Source organism: Sinocyclocheilus rhinocerous, unplaced genomic scaffold (genome assembly GCF_001515625.1).
Source record: "Sinocyclocheilus rhinocerous isolate Xijiao unplaced genomic scaffold, SAMN03320098_v1.1 scaffold234, whole genome shotgun sequence".
In the NCBI taxonomy this organism is placed as follows: Eukaryota; Metazoa; Chordata; class Actinopteri; order Cypriniformes; family Cyprinidae; genus Sinocyclocheilus; species Sinocyclocheilus rhinocerous.
Window position 1 is genome coordinate 635,357 of NW_015644337.1, and position 19,716 is coordinate 655,072.

General features: G+C 38.5%; 1 protein-coding gene across 4 annotated transcripts in view; it reads left to right on the forward strand.

Annotated features, from left to right (window-relative positions):
• Positions 1 to 19,716, forward strand: part of LOC107758124 (transcription activator BRG1) — a 33,839-nt gene that overhangs the window by 8,893 nt on the left and 5,230 nt on the right. For 2 of the 4 annotated variants that reach the window (XM_016575789.1, XM_016575790.1), the window contains exons 4-29: positions 2,139 to 2,597; positions 2,942 to 3,040; positions 3,168 to 3,420; positions 3,543 to 3,669; positions 4,159 to 4,332; positions 4,445 to 4,618; positions 4,726 to 4,896; positions 4,995 to 5,045; positions 6,167 to 6,297; positions 6,493 to 6,547; positions 7,574 to 7,689; positions 7,810 to 7,957; positions 8,056 to 8,219; positions 9,148 to 9,214; positions 9,398 to 9,508; positions 10,152 to 10,394; positions 10,521 to 10,634; positions 13,079 to 13,186; positions 13,269 to 13,355; positions 13,463 to 13,509; positions 13,602 to 13,768; positions 14,188 to 14,351; positions 17,691 to 17,918; positions 18,020 to 18,097; positions 18,184 to 18,402; positions 18,486 to 18,748. In XM_016575789.1, the coding sequence (XP_016431275.1) occupies positions 2,139 to 2,597; positions 2,942 to 3,040; positions 3,168 to 3,420; positions 3,543 to 3,669; positions 4,159 to 4,332; positions 4,445 to 4,618; positions 4,726 to 4,896; positions 4,995 to 5,045; positions 6,167 to 6,297; positions 6,493 to 6,547; positions 7,574 to 7,689; positions 7,810 to 7,957; positions 8,056 to 8,219; positions 9,148 to 9,214; positions 9,398 to 9,508; positions 10,152 to 10,394; positions 10,521 to 10,634; positions 13,079 to 13,186; positions 13,269 to 13,355; positions 13,463 to 13,509; positions 13,602 to 13,768; positions 14,188 to 14,351; positions 17,691 to 17,918; positions 18,020 to 18,097; positions 18,184 to 18,402; positions 18,486 to 18,748 (4,018 nt within the window). The remainder of the gene's footprint in view (positions 1 to 2,138; positions 2,598 to 2,941; positions 3,041 to 3,167; positions 3,421 to 3,542; positions 3,670 to 4,158; positions 4,333 to 4,444; positions 4,619 to 4,725; positions 4,897 to 4,994; positions 5,046 to 6,166; positions 6,298 to 6,492; positions 6,548 to 7,573; positions 7,690 to 7,809; positions 7,958 to 8,055; positions 8,220 to 9,147; positions 9,215 to 9,397; positions 9,509 to 10,151; positions 10,395 to 10,520; positions 10,635 to 13,078; positions 13,187 to 13,268; positions 13,356 to 13,462; positions 13,510 to 13,601; positions 13,769 to 14,187; positions 14,352 to 17,690; positions 17,919 to 18,019; positions 18,098 to 18,183; positions 18,403 to 18,485; positions 18,749 to 19,716) is intronic. The other 2 variants (XM_016575791.1, XM_016575792.1) reach the window with 2 other exon arrangements.

Below are 19,716 nucleotides of genomic sequence, written 5' to 3' on the forward strand. Positions count from 1 at the left end.
ATTATTATTATTATTATTATTATTATTATTATTATTATTATTATTATTATTATTATTATTATTATTATTATTATTATTATTATTATTATTATTTCTGCAGTTTAGCGCCATCTGTTGTCAGAGAGTGAAAGTGCGCTTTCATCCTGAGCGTCTCTCACATGTTCCGCCATGTGCTTCTCGTCCGTGCTTGTTTACGTCAGAGTGTGCAGGGGTCTTTCACGCAGCATACAGCGGTGTTGTGCATTTTGACCAGTTGATGGGAAAAGTATTCTTAAAATGCATTCAAAATTCGGAATAATTTGTAATATATAATTATTCACGGTATTTAGAAGTGCCCACCATAACAATATCGTGCATATTCATTACGGTGATATATCGCATTACCGAATACCGGCACAAGTCTACTGCCAATCTATCACTCTTTCTGATGCTCTATTGCTTTTTCTGTCTCTCCGTCACTCTTTCTGTTGCTCTGTCTATCTGCCGTTCTACCTGTTTGAATCTGTCTGTGGCTGTGTCTGTATCGTTCTTTCTATCTCTGTCATTCTGTCTGTCTATTGTTTGCCGGTCTGTTTCTGTGCATTAGTCTATCGCTCCCTGTCGTTCTATCGTTCTTTATATATATTGTTCTATATCTGTCGTTCTGTTTGTCTTTTGTTCCACCTATGTGTCTTTGTATCTTTCTGTCGCTCTTTCTGTCACTATATTTGTCTGTCATTCTTTCTATCTGTCATTCTATATCTATTTTTCTGCCTATGTTTCTTTGGATCTGTCTGTTGCTTTATCGCTCTTTCTGTCATTTTATCTGTATATCGTTCTTTCTATCTATCTGTTGTTCTACCTGTCTGTTTCTTTGTATCTGTCTGCTGCTCTATAAGTCTTTTTGTTCTGTTCTGCGCTCTTTTCTATCGCTCTTTCTGTCTTTCTTTGTCTCTCTGTCGCTCTTTCTGTCTCTCTGATTGTTTTAATTCCTTTTTATGTAAAGTACTTTGAATTACCATTGTGTATGAAATGCACTATATAAATGAACTTTATCTATTGTTTTTTCTATCTGTCATTCTGCCTGTTTGTTTCTTTGTATCCGTCTGTTGCTCACACTCTTTATCTCTGCTGTTCTGTCTGTGTGTCTGTCTATCATTCTACCTATCTGTCTGTCGCTCTGTCATTCTGTCTATCTGTCTGTTGTTCTATCTGTTTGTCATTCTGTTGTTCTGTTTATCATTATATCTATCTGTTGTTGTTGTCGGTATCTGTTTTTTGGTCTTTCTGTCTGTCTTTTGTTCTTTTTGTCTGGTGCTCTCTCTGTTCTATCACTCCTTCTGTCATTCTGTCTAAGTGGTTCTTTCTATCATTCTGTCTGTCTTTCTGTATATGTCCTTCTTTCCTTCTAGCTATGATATTTGCACATGTGTGAAATATACAGATGTTTTGTGAGCTCTGTGTCTGTTATATGGAGAACAGATGGTGCGCTCACTGCTAAACCGTTTAGGCTTAGACGGGGTATAAAAAGTCATCCAACCTGTTTGCTCACATTTCCCTTTGATGTGCATTGCTTTGTTCCTCCGCTGGGGCCCGTCGCATGATTGTTTTCCGTACAGAGAGAAATGTTGGGTGAACAGGGTTACCCTTTTGAAACGGAAAAACCCACAGCTGTTGGAAACCACAAAGTCATGACAGAAAAAGAAACAAATATAAAAGTAGGATGTGTTGAAAGCAAGTTTGTTGTTGTTTGTGCAGTCCTGTAATTGTTGTGAACATTTATATTTTAGTGGTACAACTTGTGAATTTTCATTTTTATTCACAGAATTAGACCTTGTTTTTAAAATTTGGAATACTATAATTTATAAATATATATATATATATTTTTTACTTTATGATGTACTAGTTTTTTTCTCCTCTGATTTCCTGCAACCTTTGCCATTACTATTTTTATTGCTCATATCTAAGTATCAAACCCCTAAGTAAGTATTAATTTTTCCCATGTAACCCATCCTGCTCTGTGCCACAGACATGAATGAAAGCTCAAATTCAGAATGCATTAGCAGTTAAAGTAGTAATGCAATGGAAAACATTCAGTGCTTGGCATTTTTCTACATTTTCTTCTGAAAAATCAAATGGTCTATGTCATTTTTTTCTAGGTTACCCCTCTCCTCTAGGTGGTTCTGAACATGCCCCCAGTCCGGTACCTTCTAACGGCCCTCCGTCTGGCCCCATGATGCCCTCTGGTCCTGGTGCCATGGAGGGCGGTGACCCGCAGGCCATGGGTCAGCAGAACCGGAGTGGAGGCGCCGGTGGTGTTGCAGGTTCGGGACCCAGCGGAGGACCTCCAAATGCAGGTGGACCTGGTGGCGCCGGCGGACCCACTCCTTTTAACCAAAACCAGCTTCACCAACTGCGGGCACAGATCATGGCCTATAAGATGCTGGCACGCGGGCAAGCTCTACCTGACCACCTCCAGATGGCGGTGCAGGGAAAACGGCCCATGCCAGGCATGCAGCCGGGGATGCCCAACATGCCCCCTGCCTCAGGACAAGGAGCAGGACCACCTGGACCAGGAGGCCCTGGACCTGGGGGACCCAACTACATTAGACCACAAGGTGAGGCGATATCTCGTATTAAATTCAGCTCTCTAAAATGCGGAAATAAGCACCATATGAAATTAGGTGACGTTAAAGCGTGTTTTAGGATCCTTTTTTTTAATTGCATTATTTTCGGTAAGAATTTCCTGCACATTAAGGACATATATTTAATCAACATTACTCAGTACCTAAATGTTCAGTTAAAAAAATTTAAAACGTTTAATCAAATATTGTAATATAGTATTTTAATTTAGCTTTCAACCTTTCAAACTGTAGAAAATCTCCTAAATGAAATATAATATATTCATATCAGTCTTGAAATATAATTTATATTAATAAAAATAACTTTTTGTATGTTACAGGAATGGTCGTACCAAACATGCCTCTTCCAGGACCTTCTGGTGTTCCTCCAGGCCTGCAGGGACAACCCACCAATGGACCACCTAAATCCTGGCCTGAAGGTTAGTAAATTGTGAAAATTATCCACAGTCACTACCAATTATCAATTCAATATTTAGCCTTATTGTATTCTGCAAAGAGACACTCATATCTCAGAGTCACGTATTTACCACATCTTTGTAATCCCAGGGCCCATGGTGAATGCTGCCGCCCCTGCAAGTGCCCCACAGAAGCTGATACCTCCTCAGCCCACGGGCCGCCCGTCTCCAGCACCACCTTCGGTTCCTCCCGCCGCTTCACCTGTCATGCCCCCTCAGACCCAGTCTCCAGGACAACCGACCCAGCCGCCCATGGTGCTTCATCAGAAACAGAACCGCATCACACCCATCCAGAAACCCCGGGGTCTGGACCCAGTGGAGATCCTCCAGGAGAGAGAGTACAGGTGAGATGAAGAAAAGAAAGGGCACATATTGAAGATTGAGTGTAAACACTCTTCAAATCCTGGAAACACAACATTTTTAACTGTTTTTTCCAACATTTGATGTCGCTGTTCCCATCTGTCAGGTTACAGGCTCGTATTGCTCATCGTATTCAGGAGCTGGAGAACCTTCCAGGCTCTCTGGCTGGAGACTTGAGGACCAAAGCCAACATTGAGCTCAAGGCACTTAGGCTCCTGAACTTCCAGAGACAGGTATGACTTGGATCTGCTCATTACAAAGAATAGTTGACTTTCCTTTTTTGCAGCGCTTACAAATTGCAATTGTGTTGTCATTATCACCCAGTTCTAAGTAATTCTACACAAGAGACATTTTATTCACACAGCACAAGTACTGACCTGTTTTTTTGATGACAGGTCTGATCAACAGCTGTTTTTAAACATTCAACTGATGTCCGATAATTGCTTTTCTCAGATGCGGATTATTGGCTGGTACATCAGTGCATCCCTAATTATCAAATAAATTATATCTATTGTTTGTTACTTATCTAATTTATTTTGTGTGTATTTATTTACCTATTTTTTATTATTTTTATTACAAAATTCTTGAATTTTTGTCAGATTACATATATATCTTGCTGGGAATTATAATGCAAAATGCTCTGGAAGGTGGTTGTGATTGACTTCAGCCCAGTCCTGCTATGTTTTAGTGGTGTTTGACCCATGTTGTCCTTCTCAACGCAGCTCCGCCAGGAGGTCGTAGTGTGTATGAGGCGTGACACGGCCCTGGAGACAGCGCTGAACGGCAAGGCCTACAAGCGCAGCAAGAGACAGTCCCTGCGTGAGGCTCGTATCACAGAGAAACTGGAGAAACAGCAGAAAATCGAGCAGGAACGCAAGCGCCGTCAGAAACACCAGGTAATGCACCGTTCTAGCTGCTTTTTAAATCATGCTAAATGCGTGCTTCACACTTTAAACTGATTCACAAATGACAAAAGATTGTTCGTGATGGAACCGCCTGTGTTCGTAGGAGTATCTCAACAGCATCCTTCAGCATGCAAAGGACTTCAAGGAATATCATCGCTCCATCACCGCAAAGATCCAGAAGGTGACCAAAGCCGTAGCCACGTACCACGCCAACACTGAGAGAGAGCAGAAGAAGGAGAATGAGCGTATCGAGAAGGAGAGAATGAGAAGGCTGATGGTGAGATGCACGGACTTGTTTTTCAAATAAAGACAAAATAAACCGGTAGACCGGTTTTTCTGAGCAGATGTCTTAAAAAAAACTTCTTTTGTGTGCGTTTCTTCCAGGCTGAAGATGAAGAGGGTTACAGGAAGCTGATCGATCAGAAGAAGGACAAACGTCTGGCTTACTTGCTGCAGCAGACGGACGAGTATGTGGCCAACCTCACAGAGCTTGTCAGAGCTCACAAAGCGGTCCAGGCCCTCAAAGACAAGAAGAAGAAGAAGAAGAAAAAGAAGGTGATGAGATTCACTGGATTGGAAAGAGTTTCCGTAAAGGAGTCTTAAGTCGAGTTATCCTCAGGTGTTTATCTTCCTTTCTGCTTTCCTCCTCACAGAAGCCAGAGAACACTGAGGGTGGAGCTCCTGCTTTGGGTCCAGATGGAGAGGTGAGAGCTTAAAGTATATTTGGCTATAGGGGCTTTCGCACAGGAGGAGCTTTTTCATAGTTCCTAGAACTATTGGTGGAAGATCCCGCTTTTTGGCATGTTCGCACCACAGGAACTAGGAACGTATTTAGTTCTAGGAACTCCATTTGGGAGAACTAAATTAGCTCCTACTTCAGCGTAGGGTCTAAAACAGTTCTATAGGTACTACCGGTGATACCAGTAAGTGTACGCTGATTGGCCAAACGCATACGAAACACCGGCTACCCGACATTTTTAACAAGCCATGTAAACATATTTACTCAACGAACATGGAAAACTGCGATAGCAGCATTTACCTGTTGTCTGCAGCGTTTTGTTCTTTTCTCAGCCTTGATGATATGTAACACTGCAAGTTGTCATAGGAGATTTAGTCTGATTTTCATGCTCTTTCAATCGTGTAAATGGTGTGTTTAAACTCCATCTCTGTTATCACGAAACCCATGACACACAACAAAAACTGCTCCGATCGCGCCATCCTCCATTCACCAGTTGTTGAGGTTTGTAAATGGCGCGAATGAAGATGGGAAAACCAGGAAAAACGGCCTGAGGGGGAAATTGGTTCTCTTGGAACGACCATGCTGACTAGTTCCTAGAACTATGTGGTGCGAAAGCGCCTTATATTTGGCTTTTTGCGATTAGCTTGGCTGATCATTTGCACGAATGTAGCTCTTTATTCAAAATATGTGTTTTTTGTAATGGAGTTTTGAGTGAAATTTGTAGAAGTTAATTTAATTGCAACAATTTTTGGTATATCCCATAACTAATTGCAGATATCATCTTGGACATGGTGGAATTGTATTTAAACATCACTGCTCAGTGTTGCATATTATAATCTCAAGGCTCCAACTTGAAATATCAGAACTTTAAAAGTGCATAAAATTATAGTGATTTTTTTTTTCTAGTTTTGCTTTGCTTTAGACTTCTTTTTATTGGCTAGATATTTCTCATGTGTAGAGAAACTTGCCTGCAAGTCACAGTGATGCTTAATTTGTAAGTTTATGTAATTGAAAATCATGGACACTTATTAGCCACAAACAGTGGTAATTATTCTAATACAGCTATGTTTTTGTCTCCTATTGTAGCCTCTGGATGAGACCAGTCAAATGAGTGACCTACCGGTGAAGTTGATTCACGTGGACAGTGGGAAGATCCTCACCGGCATGGAAGCTCCTAAAGCTGGACAACTGGATGCCTGGCTGGAGATGAATCCTGGGTGAGTGAGACACTCTTTAGGGATCTCGTTCTTTCAGAATATGATGTTTCTCAGTACTTGTGTAACTGTTACTGAAAAGGATAGGAGAAGCATATCATAAACACTTAAAATGTATTTATTATTTACATATATCTAAAGCAGCAGGTTTATAAATGTTTGAAAATGTATAACTGCTATTTTGTTCATTGTCTGTAGGTACGAGGTGGCCCCACGGTCTGATAGTGAAGACAGCGGCTCGGAGGAGGAAGAGGTATGGTTGTTCTTCAGCTCTCATATCTGTATTTCTGTTCAGTGTCTCTTGAGCACTGTGCTTTCTGCAAGGGCTTTACATGCAGTTGAAGAGAAAACTCTCTTGTCTGTGTGTTCACGGCCTTGATGTCAGAATGTAGGGCGTCATCAGAATAAGATTAATGGCTAGTTTATTGTGTGATACTGCTTTCATGACATGGTACAGATAACAAATGTTTGTCTTAATGCACCAATAGAGTGTCCAATACAGTAGACTGATATTAAAAAACCATTCATGATTTGATGTTACACCCACATAAAGATGTAAAATGTGTATTAATTGAACCATATAGTGTATGTATTTTACATTTACAACATTCTATTAATTTTATTTATAATCCCATCAAATATTTTATATAATTACAAAATAGTCTATTAGTTTTACATTTCATAACTTCATAACATAAATTAATTTTATTTATAATCGCATTAATTAATTAATTTACAAAATTTGAAATACTCTATAATTAATGTGCCTGTCTAATAGTTTTGCATGTATACATGTCATAATCTGTAATTGTATGTATGTATGTATGTATGTATATAAATATATATAAATAATGTGGTTGTCTGGTAGTTTTACACTTACGCATGTCACTCTCCATACAATATATACATATTTTTAAAAATGTGTAATCACAAATTAACTTCATAATTACCAAATCTGAAAAATCAATTATTAATGTACTTACCTGGAAATTTTACTTTTATACATTTCATAACCTCCATTTCTTAACATTTATTTCTAATTTAAATGTATGTGCTAGTAGTTTTACTTTTATACATTTAATTTGTTTAATTTCATTTAGTTACATTTATTTTTAATTACATTTTTATGTGGTTGTCTGATAGTTTAGCATTTATACATTTCATAAATGCCATTCATTTAATTAATTGATAAATATTAATCATTTAATCAACTGATTAATAACTCAAGATCTTTACATTTCATTTTATTCACGTACTATTGTATTTTTTGTTTGTAAAGGAGGAGGAGGAGGAGGAGCAGCCTCATCCGTCTCAGGCCCCAACAGAGGAGAAGAAGATTATTTCAGATCCAGACAGTGAGGATGTGTCTGAGGTGGACGCCCGTCACATCATTGAGTACGTTACTGGTTTAGAACTGTGCTTTTTTACCACATCCAGATGGGATTATGTTGTCCCGTCCCATGCTTCTTTTGGAATTCTTTTCTGTTATGGTAACATCCATGATGTCTGAAACAGGCATGCCAAGCAGGATGTTGACGATGAATACGGTAATGCAGCGTTCCTTAGAGGCCTGCAGTCGTACTACGCCGTGGCTCACCAAGTCACAGAGAAAGTGGAGAAGCAGTCGAGCCTGTTAATAAATGGACAGCTCAAACAGTACCAGGTACAGACCAAACAAACTGCAAATACACCTCAAAGTCTTTAGTGAACTGATCAGATTTGGTAAATGGCATGCTGTTATTGCATCTGTCTCGTCTGCAGATCAAAGGTCTGGAGTGGCTGGTGTCTCTGTATAATAATAACTTAAATGGCATTCTGGCTGATGAAATGGGTTTGGGAAAAACCATCCAGACCATTGCACTCATCACCTACCTCATGGAGTACAAACGCCTCAACGGACCCTTCCTCATCATCGTCCCCCTCTCGTGAGTCACTTTTCACTCTCTCTACACTAGAGCTACACCATATTGAAAAAACGTGGTGTTTCGTCTTTCTGCGATTTATACTTTACACGTTTTATTAAATGATTTAAATAGCTATATTTGGACACAATCATTCTACAATGATTGGGGTGGTTGTGTTGGTGAGTACATCAGCATATAAAATAAAATAAAATTCAATAATTTTTTTTGAGAATCGTCCTTTTAGGGCTGAAAAATGTTGGGTGTTTACACTTAAGGTATACTCTATACTAGAACCAACTCAAACCTATTTCGGTAACCAAAAGTAAAACACAATTTGTCTACAAAGGCCTCAATTCCACAGTGTTTGTCCCATTCAGTATGACAAAAATACTAAAAATAATTGTTATTTTGATTATTCTAAAAAAAAAAAAGTGTTAAGAAATGTATTGTAACATTACTATTATACTATAAAAAGGGAAAAGAGCGAGTGTATATAAAAAAATTATAGTACAACTATAAAATTACAATATTTACATTTTGCATTCGTCATTTTCAAACTTTTATTCCAGCAGATTGTTTATTTACACATGTGCAGCTCATGATACGGTTTTTCAGAATGCCTTTTACTGTCAAGCGAGACACAGAAACACTGTATCATGAGCTTCAAGCGTGCAGATGACCATTGTGCCATATTTCACTCTGAAACCCACAGTGTTTATTTCAGTCGCAGCCTTCAACCGCTCTAAGCCATATTGCAGTTTTTATTGATTTTATTTGGATACATATTATGCAGCCCTACTCTACAGTGCAGAAATGTTGTTTGTATATCTGTCCGTAACTTATCTATGCCTAAACCATCTTCTTTTTTCATTTTGTTTTATTACATTTGGTAATATTTCAACACATAATTACAGTGATATGTATATATGATGATTTGTTTTCCTAACAGGACTCTGTCGAACTGGGTGTACGAGTTTGATAAGTGGGCTCCATCTGTGGTGATAGTTTCTTATAAGGTGATTACTTGATTCATTTGTGCAGTAAACAATGTATTGAAATGAGGCCATAAAACAATTTTCAGCAAATTCATCGGTTTTCCCTAAACTAATACTAAGTAATAGAAAATAAAACTGTCACTGAAGCAAGTGAAGCATATTACAGGATTAATAACTTATTTTCTTTGCTTGTTTTCATCTCAGGGCTCTCCTGCTGCTCGCCGTGCATTTCTTCCCATTTTGCGCAGCGGCAAGTTCAACGTGCTGGTCACCACTTATGAGTACATCATCAAAGACAAGCAAGTGCTGGCCAAGGTACAAACTTGACCAGGCCTGGGTGCAGAATTAAATTACGGAGCGTGCATCTAAAATTAGTGAGGCTTCTTTAGCCTTAATGCACATCTATTTTTACACCGATTATTGCTATAGTTATCACTGTGTCAGTTATTGTGATTTTGAGAGTGAGTTCCGCATTTATGTGTAGATGTCATTCCCCAAACTTTGCAGAGTGTATGTGGCTGCTGGTCCTCTTAACAGCATGAAAAACAAAAGTTTTATGCAAATTCTGATTGGATTATACATAGCCTAGATAGCATGCAACGAGCGTTCCCGTTATAGTCACTAAAAAGCTGTCAATCTTAGTTCATTGTGATCTCACAAAGTTCTGTTATAATCAATGAAGCTCTTTACTTTGCACAATGAATCTCTTATTTAAGTCGTGTCTACACTTACTTTGTTATAATGAAGATTTGCAAGCGTGCTAGACACAAACCTGCATTTTGAGCATTAAGCCAAGGATGATATGCGTCTGATTGTCCACCCTCTGGCAGCCCACTGTACAGCTGGGCCTGAACCTGCCAGTTGTCGAACTATCATCATCAGACAAGTTATTTGTTTTTTAACAAGCTTTTTGACTGAGAACCGCTTGCTTAGTTTCTGATTCTCCTCTCTCTTTCAGATCCGTTGGAAGTACATGATAGTGGACGAAGGTCACCGTATGAAGAATCACCACTGCAGACTGACTCAGGTGTTAAACACGCACTACCTGGCGCCCCGGCGTGTGCTGCTCACCGGAACGCCGCTGCAGAACAAGCTCCCCGAACTGTGGGCGCTGCTCAACTTCCTGCTGCCCACCATCTTCAAGAGCTGCAGCACCTTCGAGCAGTGGTTCAATGCTCCGTTCGCCATGACCGGAGAGAAGGTATGAAAACTTTTAGTAGGTGTACTAGTACATTTAGACGGGATACAATGAATTGAAATTCTGTGTTTGTGTCATCTAGCTCTATAAACGTACAGTGTTTAAACTACTTCCTGTCGTGTTCTAAAGGTGGACCTGAACGAAGAGGAGACCATTCTGATCATCCGTCGTCTGCACAAAGTGCTCCGCCCCTTCCTGCTCAGGAGACTCAAGAAGGAAGTGGAGGCCCAACTGCCCGAGAAGGTTTGCTTTATGCTTGAAACTCTTCAGCCAAAAAAAAAATATTTTCGATATTTAATGTGCATTTAAATTTGTGTGTTTGTTCTGACATAGCTTAAAGGGTGATTTTATTTTTATTTTTATTTTTATTATTATTTTACTTTTCCTCCCACTTCAATCAAAGGAAGTATCAAGTAGTACTATTTAATAAATACAAAAAAAAAAATTTAAAATCTGCAATATTCAATGCATACTTTCCACAGTTTTAATTAACAATAAAGAACATGCAAACATTGGTTTATATGCACCAATGAAGAAATACATAGTAATAAACAACAATATTTATCTACATGCTCTACTAGGGATGTAACGATTAACCTTGAGCCGGATGAAAGTCGATTTAAATATGTGACGATTCAAATCGGTTGAGATGCTAAACAAATCGCGATTCAGTTAGGGGTAGAAGTTTATATGAATGCATAGCTGAGGGGAACTTACTGTCTTTCGATGGTATTTTTTCTTTTCCTCTTGCCTCTGTATAATGCATATCAGGGCTCCAGACTCATTCTTCCCACTGGTCGCTCTTTTGCAACTAACTTTCTCAGCTGGTCGCACAAGCACATGATTTGGTCGCAGTATTTGTAATTTTTTTTTTTTTGGCACATCAACATGGGATTATTCAATGCATGCTGATGAACTTTTATCATAGTTTATAGTTATATGGAAACGAAAGTTGTTGACATTCGACCCATTCTTTATCATCAGTAGTAGGCTATTATTTGTGATTTGAATTTTGTGAATGGGAGTTTCTCTTTTGCTGTGTTGCCGCGGGCTTCGGATGCTTTCACTTTCGAATTCACGATCTTGTTGTCACTGTTTTGCTTAAATACATCTACACACCTTTCATTTTTTAAGACTAAAACAAAAGATAGATTCATTGTTATTCTTAATCAAAAAGCACAACAACAATAAATCAGTAAGATACAATGACAAACTAGCTTACAAAACGTTTATTAACAAAAACAAATAAGAGGCATGGCACACACCACATGCATGTTTTTTCCCCCCACAAGAATACCAGCATGTTCACCTTCTCTGGTTTAAGAAGCGGTCTTTTACTTGACTTTCGCTTGAAAACCATCCATCGTTTCCTCAATATGTGCGTCATTTTTGCTATAGCTGAGTAGGTATACTCTCTAAGCACTGTTTCGTTATGCTTTCAGTTCCGTTTGCCCTTTGATGTTTCTCATATGCAACAGAAATTGAAGCGCTTATGAGTTGACCAACGCGGTGGTCGCACCAGTGCGACCGCACACAAAATTTAGTCGCACAGGCAGAAAAAATGGTCGCAGTCTGGAGCCCTGCATATTAAAGTTCATATTCAGCTCGTCTGCTGTTTCTGTTTCAGGCAGATATTTTTTATGCATAGTTTCACAAAACTGAAGTCAAGCCATTCTGTTTTTGCTTCAAATTTAGAAATTATACAATATAGCTTAGATTAAAAACTGCTCATGTTGCATGTATGCAGCATCTTTGTTTGGATCATGATTAAAATGCTGTGGTTGCCTCTAATTTTACATGGAAAGCCTTAGTTTGTTTATATGAAGAGATTTATTTTATTTGTGTTATTTATTTGATTTGGGGCTTGTTTTAAATTTTCAATTTAGTTTTGTTATTTACATTTACATTAAATTAAAATTTTGTTATTTAGCAAACGCTTTTATCCAAGGCGACTAACAAATGAGGACAATAGAAGCAATCAAAACCAACAAAAGAGCAATAATATGCAAGTGCTATATTAGTATATTATTATAGTGTTATATTTCAATTTCACAAAGAAACGTACAGTATTTTGTCTAAGCAATAATAAAAGGACACATTTAATTTATAATTTGTCTTAAATCTAATTTTGTTAAAAAAAATCGTGAATCGAATCGTGAGTTGAGTGAATCGTTACATCCCTATGCTCTACTGTTCAGACGCTTGGGCTGCATTTATTTGATCACATTTAAAATGGTAATATTGTGAAATATTATTACAAGTATTAAACCTTTTACTATTTGATCCTGAAGAAATCATTCTAATATGTTGATTTTCAGTGTTAAAAACATTTGTGCTGCGTAATTGTTTTGTGGAGTTTTATTTTTTCAATATTCTTTAAATATGAAATTCAAAGTTTGTGTAACAATGTAGAAGTCTGTACTGTTACTACTTGCTTATACTGATAAAAATGTATTGACCCCAAACATATAAACAGTGTTGTGTCATTTTAGTAAAACATTTTGATACATGTGAATTGCCACATAGAGACTTGAAGCAACAAACGAGTCAATTATGAATTGATTTGCTGAAGAAGAAAAAAACTGATTGCCATGTTTGCTGCAAAATTTACATCACACTTTATCATATGCTCTTTTTTTTTTAACATTGAAAAGTAACTCTTTACATCTCTGTTTTCTTGTGTTCAGGTGGAATATGTGATCAAGTGCGACATGTCGGCTCTACAGAGAGTGCTGTACAGACACATGCAGGCTAAAGGAGTGCTGCTCACTGATGGCTCTGAGAAAGACAAGAAGGTGAGAAGACAGGATTCACGTCAAGAATGTGTGAGTGTTTCTGAATGCCTCTAATATAATAATATCTTCATGTTTGTTACAGGGTAAAGGTGGCACTAAGACTCTGATGAACACTATTATGCAGTTGAGGAAGATTTGCAACCACCCTTACATGTTCCAGCAAATTGAGGTGATCATTTGTTTCACATAGTCCTCATAAAAGGTCATTAATATTCTGTGCATTTATCTATGGTTTATGGCACCTCGTTTGATGTATTTTTGCGGTCTGTTTTGCAGGAATCTTTCTCTGAGCACTTGGGCTTCACGGGAGGCATTGTTCAGGGGTACGTCGAGCACTAAAATTTGTAAACTTTTCATTCTCATTGGTTTTCTCTGGGACTTCTCTGTGATCATGTACTGTATCGGCTCTCTTTAGACCTGATTTGTACCGTGCCTCTGGTAAGTTTGAGCTGCTGGACCGTATCCTGCCGAAGCTCTGCGCCACCAACCACAAAGTGCTGCTCTTCTGTCAGATGACCACGCTCATGACCATCATGGAGGACTACTTCGCCTACCGCAACTTCAAATACCTGCGCTTGGACGGTGAGTCGCTTCAACCAGGTTCACACAGAATGAAGAGTTTTAGGAAGATATTTTTGCATGTCCTGGGAAACTACTGTATGGCTTTCTCCGCTGTTTGTTTTTATTTGAAAAGCCTTGGATAAGTAATTCATTCAAATCTCTGAATCACGGACAGTTTAATCGCGCTAACTAGGGCTGTCGCGATTCGTAAATTTTATTAGACTATTCGATTTTTTAAAATCCTCGACTTCATTTTGCTCGCGTCGACTAACCGGCAAAATACCGGAAGTGGCGCATTTCACAGACGAGAATGTATAAAACACATTATTAGTCTGTTTTCCAAGGCTGCATGATATAATAAATTAGTCGATAGATTAATCGAAATTAAAATAGTCGTTAGTGGCAGCCCTAGTGCTAACATCGTTCTTTTGTCTTTGCAGGAACCACTAAGGCTGAGGATCGTGGCATGTTGCTAAAGAACTTTAATGATCCGTCCTTTCAGTACTTTATCTTCTTGCTGAGTACCAGAGCAGGAGGTCTGGGGTTGAACCTGCAGACTGCTGACACTGTTATCATCTTTGACAGCGACTGGAACCCTCACCAGGTACAATACTGTCCCTTTAAATATAGTGGTGTTTATTAACAGGGTGGCCGCGGGTCCTTAAAAAGTCTTAAAATGTCTTAAATAAAGTTTTCCTAAAATAAGGCCTTAAAAAGTCTTAAAATGTCTTAAATTCCGATTCAGTATGTCTTAAATATTTTTGGTCACATTACCACAAACATTTCTCCAGTCTGACGGACCCAGTGAGTGTCCATCAAGAGTACTTTTTCTCCGCTGTAGTTACCGCGTCATCAGAGAGAATTGCGGTTACAGAATACAGTCGAACACCAGCTCGCTGTCCAGCCTCCGAACTACTTTAAATGGGTTCATGCAAGTTTACTGAAAAATGGCTTGAGAATTGTACTTGCCCGACAGGACTAATAGCCTGATTAAAACTTAAGTGACCAAATATAATCACGCATCAAAACGCGCAAATGATTCTTCTGATTTTATTACATTCAGCTTAAACAGTGATTGATAATTGATAGTGTATTTCTATTGTCAATGTTGAGGCTCGTGCTGCCTGTCTCTATGAGAGACTTTCATAGAGAAATCAAATCAAATGAGCGTAACAACACACATAAAGAAACTCACAGAACAAACATTTTGAGGTAAAAATTCAAAATGTTTAGTATATTCATAGCATGATATAGAATTTAACTTGTTCATATCTGTAGACACCCTGATTGACAATAGGGGAAACTCTTGATGTGACAAAAGTTCTTGTAGTAGTTTATTGTTCACAAATCCCACTCACTTTATTGTAGCCAGAATAGTTAGAGCTTACATAAAGTATATAATAGAATCATTAGTGAAGAGAGTTTAGAATAGATTCATTCATAGTACAGAATCATTGTGGAGTAGAATCTTAAGAATCATTGTACAATTTAGGGATATCACGATACCAAAAATGTAGTAGTTGGTGCCGATACCAAGTCGATACCACAGAAAAAAATAACAATAATACTTAAACATTAACTCCTTTATTTAACATTACAAAAACACAACATTAGTGGCACTTGGCCTTCAAATAATACACACACCTATACTCTCAATGTAAGCATTCGTTTAAATTCACTGACATACTGGCAGGCCGAAAATATTTTTAACCATTAACATAAACAACAATTATTTAAACCAGTAATATTAGCCAATAATGTTAATAGGGATAATCCGCGGACGGATACACAACGAATGAACAAGCTGTAAAGCTGTCAGACAGTCAGTAACTTTGTGTGTGTGATAGGCTTGCCGCGATAGACGGTGTTGACGGTGATACCGGTGTTAAGCCGCAACACTGGTTACGTCACTTGCCCACCGCGGCACCGACCCCCACCGTCGTTTTGATTTTTTTATAGTAATAAAAATAATTTAGTTCAGTAAAAGAACAGACACTACAATTAAAAACTGAACGCGGCTGCTCAGTGCAGCGTACCGAATGACAGTCGCATCACAGATCAGATTTAATTTCTCCAGTGAGGAGAGTGAGTCAAGCTGACTGACAAGAAGAGTGGGGTAAGACAGACAAGACCATCGCGGATGATTTAGTTTCTAAACGAAATGCAAAAGCGCCTGTTTGGCAATATTTTGGATTTTGAAAAGCCTGTTGACTTTTGCCGTTTATCTAAGGTGATTTTGGAAGTTTTTTTAAACATTCGTTTCTTATTTAATTGGTTCCACTTTGTTTGCTGATTTTTACTTTATTTAAACTGTCATTTATTTATTTTATTTGACATCAAGGTGTATGCCGTGCCTCCAAGCTTTCTTACTCGTTTTGCTAATAAACGTTCTACGTTTCTTATTTATTTGGTTATATATTACACATGTTTCTACTTATTTCCAGTTTTGTATACCTATTAAACTCTATGTAAGTTATTTGTTATTTTATTTTAGGCATAGCTTGCCCTATAGCATGGTGTATTTGTATTTGTTTTGTTAATAAAAGTTCTATGTTTTATATATAGGCTAAAGTGAGTTTGACGTTGTATTTTGTTGTTGCATTCAAGCAATTGACGCCGAACTGCCGCTAATTCAAAAGTGAAAGTAAAATGCGCACGGCGCTTTTGAGCTATTTAAAAGTGAAGGAAAGCGAGGAAAAGAGGGAAAATTCAAACGAACAATTGGCTTTACTCTAAATTGCCGCTATTTGAAAGTGAAAGTAAAATGGGCACACCGCTTTTACAAGCTATTTAAAAGCGAAGGAAAAGAGGGAACACCCCGCCCCCGCGGTGATACCGGTATTACCGGTGTTGTCACACGTCGATTAACCAGTGGGAAAATTTCCTCACCGTCACAACCTTAGTGTGTGATCATGCGCAGCACTCGTGCTATCACGCTCTCATTTAAATCTCACACAATCATATTCATAAATCGTCGCCGTCTTCCACGTTTAGTTCTTCTGTGCTTGTAGGCATTTTTTTCTTCTTTACCCTTTGAGGACCGACTGAAACACTTCCAGGCGTATACTCTGCCTCCCCCCCCCATCATTTCCGGAAGAATTGCAGCCTCGCTAGTCGGTACCATCGAATCGTATCGGTTCTCGTGACATCCCTAGTACAATTGAATGTATCACAATATTTAATAAATAAAAAAACAGGAATGGATTCATTGCAGAATTGAGTCTTTAGTATAGAAGCATTGTGGAATAGAATCTTTAGAAGCATTTGAATTGTATCACTCTGCAATCGAATCTTTAGAATTCATTAATTGCAGAACTGAATATTTAGTACTGAGTCATTGTGGAATAGAATCTTTAGAATAGAATGTATAATCGAATGTTAATTTGTAAGTCATTTTATAATACATTGGTGAACTGAATCTTTAGTATAGAATCTTTAGAATCATTTTAATAGTGTCATTATAGAATAGAATCTTTATATCACTGTTGAATAGAATGTATAATTGAATATTTTTTATAAACATAGTATTGCTTGTTTATTGATAATGCATTGTTCATTTAGCAACTTGAAATGTTTTAACTGGATTAGTGTTTGTAGAAATTAACATTACCCTAAATTAAAATAATATAATAAATGCTGAGAATTTTTTTACGAAATTTTTCATTGCTAATTTTTACAGATTGCACCTTATTGTAAAATGTTACCGTGTAAGCTTTAGTACAATAGAATCTGGGTAAAACAAAATTCAATACATTTGTATAGAGAATCTTTAGTTTCTGTAGATTAGAATAGAATGTGTAGCATTTTCAGTAATATTATTACTGAAGCGGGTTTCTTCTCTGTGATCGTTATGATTCTTATCGATTTGATACAATATCTCTTGTTGTTTTTATTTTTTCACAATATTTTATGTTTCTGAATGCTTCTTTCTTGTCTGTCATAGGATCTGCAGGCCCAGGATCGCGCCCATCGTATCGGGCAGCTGAACGAGGTGCGTGTGCTGCGTCTGTGCACCGTGAACAGCGTGGAGGAGAAGATCCTGTCTGCTGCCAAATACAAGCTGAACGTGGACCAGAAGGTCATCCAGGCCGGTATGTTCGACCAGAAGTCGTCCAGCCACGAGCGCAGAGCTTTCCTGCAGGCCATCCTGGAGCACGAAGAGCAGGATGAGGTACAGACACCCGTTCATGATCGACAATTTCAGTGTCCTGACATCAGCCTCCGTTTTCCATAGTTAAAATTCACTCGCTTTTGTTTTCTCTCATATCTCAGGAGGAAGATGAAGTGCCAGATGATGAGACTGTTAATCAGATGATCGCTAGAAGCGAGGAAGAGTTCGATCACTTCATGGTTAGCAGCCCTACTTGCTAAACTTCCATTTACATTGACACTCTTTGTTTTGTTTGACTCCTAATTTTCCATTTCCTTTCGTCCAGCGCATGGATCTCGACCGCCGTCGTGAAGAGGCTCGCAACCCGAAACGCAAACCCCGGCTGATGGAGGAGGATGAGCTGCCCACCTGGATCATGAAGGACGACGCAGAGGTGGAAAGGCTGACCTGCGAAGAAGAAGAGGAGAAGATGTTCGGCCGTGGCTCCCGCCAAAGAAAAGAAGTGGACTACAGTGACTCCCTCACAGAGAAACAATGGCTGAAGGTGAATGAGGAATCACAACTGCATTATATTGAACCTTTGGTTATAAAAAGGAAGGTGTATTGATGTACTTTACTGCTTCTCAGGCCATCGAGGAAGGCACCCTTGATGAGATTGAAGAAGAGGTGCGCTACAAGAAAACGACCCGGAAAAGGAAGCGCGACCGTGACTTCGACCTTCCAGGCACGGCCACGCCCAGCTCCAGTGGGCGGAGCAGAGATAAAGATGACGACAGTAAGAAGCAAAAGAAACGAGGTCGTCCTCCTGCTGAAAAACTCTCTCCCAACCCTCCCACGCTCACCAAGAAGATGAAGAAGATTGTGGATGCAGTAATCAAATACAAGGATGGGTTAGACACTTCATTCATCTTCTCTAGCCCTTATATTATATTATGGGCCAATTTGACCCACACTGATTTTTGAGCTGTTGGAAATGCTGGTTAACCTATGATTGTTTTTGTTTTTTTTTGGTAAATTTGGTACATCATGAACATGCATGTAATGTTTTGACACTCTAATGTGAAAAGTTTCTATTGCGAATACGATGTTTCACGATTAAAGGCAGGTGCACAGAACCGGAAAAAAAAAAGTTTCTCAGGTTCTCTCTAATGCCGGGTTCAGGCTACACAATATTTTTGTTGGTCACTATAGTCACTGTGTCAGATGTAAGGGAAACAGGTCAATTTAGCTCAAAAGGGAATCATTTAAGATTTTAAAGGGAATTTGGACAGAATCACTCGGCCATCGATTCATTGAACGAGCCGTATAACATCAATTCTGCAATGGATATTAATATCCAAAGTATAGTGAAAACACTATTTATTAGCACAGTAACAAGATCGGCAGTTTAAGACATTAACTTGTAAGCACAAAACACAAGATACTTCTCTTTTCAATATGAATAAGACTTTATTGGATAAATCTAACACGCATAAACTAATCTAACGCATGAACACACGCATTCACACATTCACACAAGTTGCAGAAAGTGAGGAAAGAATGAGTTTAGGAAAATGAAAATGTGAAATCCCAATTTTACAGCAATATGTGCAATTGCATAGATCTGATCAACCATCAATCACTTAATTAACCCTTGCATTGAGTTCCTCAATGAGGTTAAAAGGAAGCCAGTGGTTGGGCGTTGGCTGACGACGCTGAGTTGTGGGCTGGTTGAAGTTTTAGACGGTACTCGAGGTTGGACTCGGAGACACGGCGTTAGGCAAAGCTTAACTCAGAACACGAAACTCTCAACGGAAAAGAAAAGAAACTAAAGTAAAGAAATAGAAGTAAAGTTTGACGAGACTAGGTGGCGTTTCTC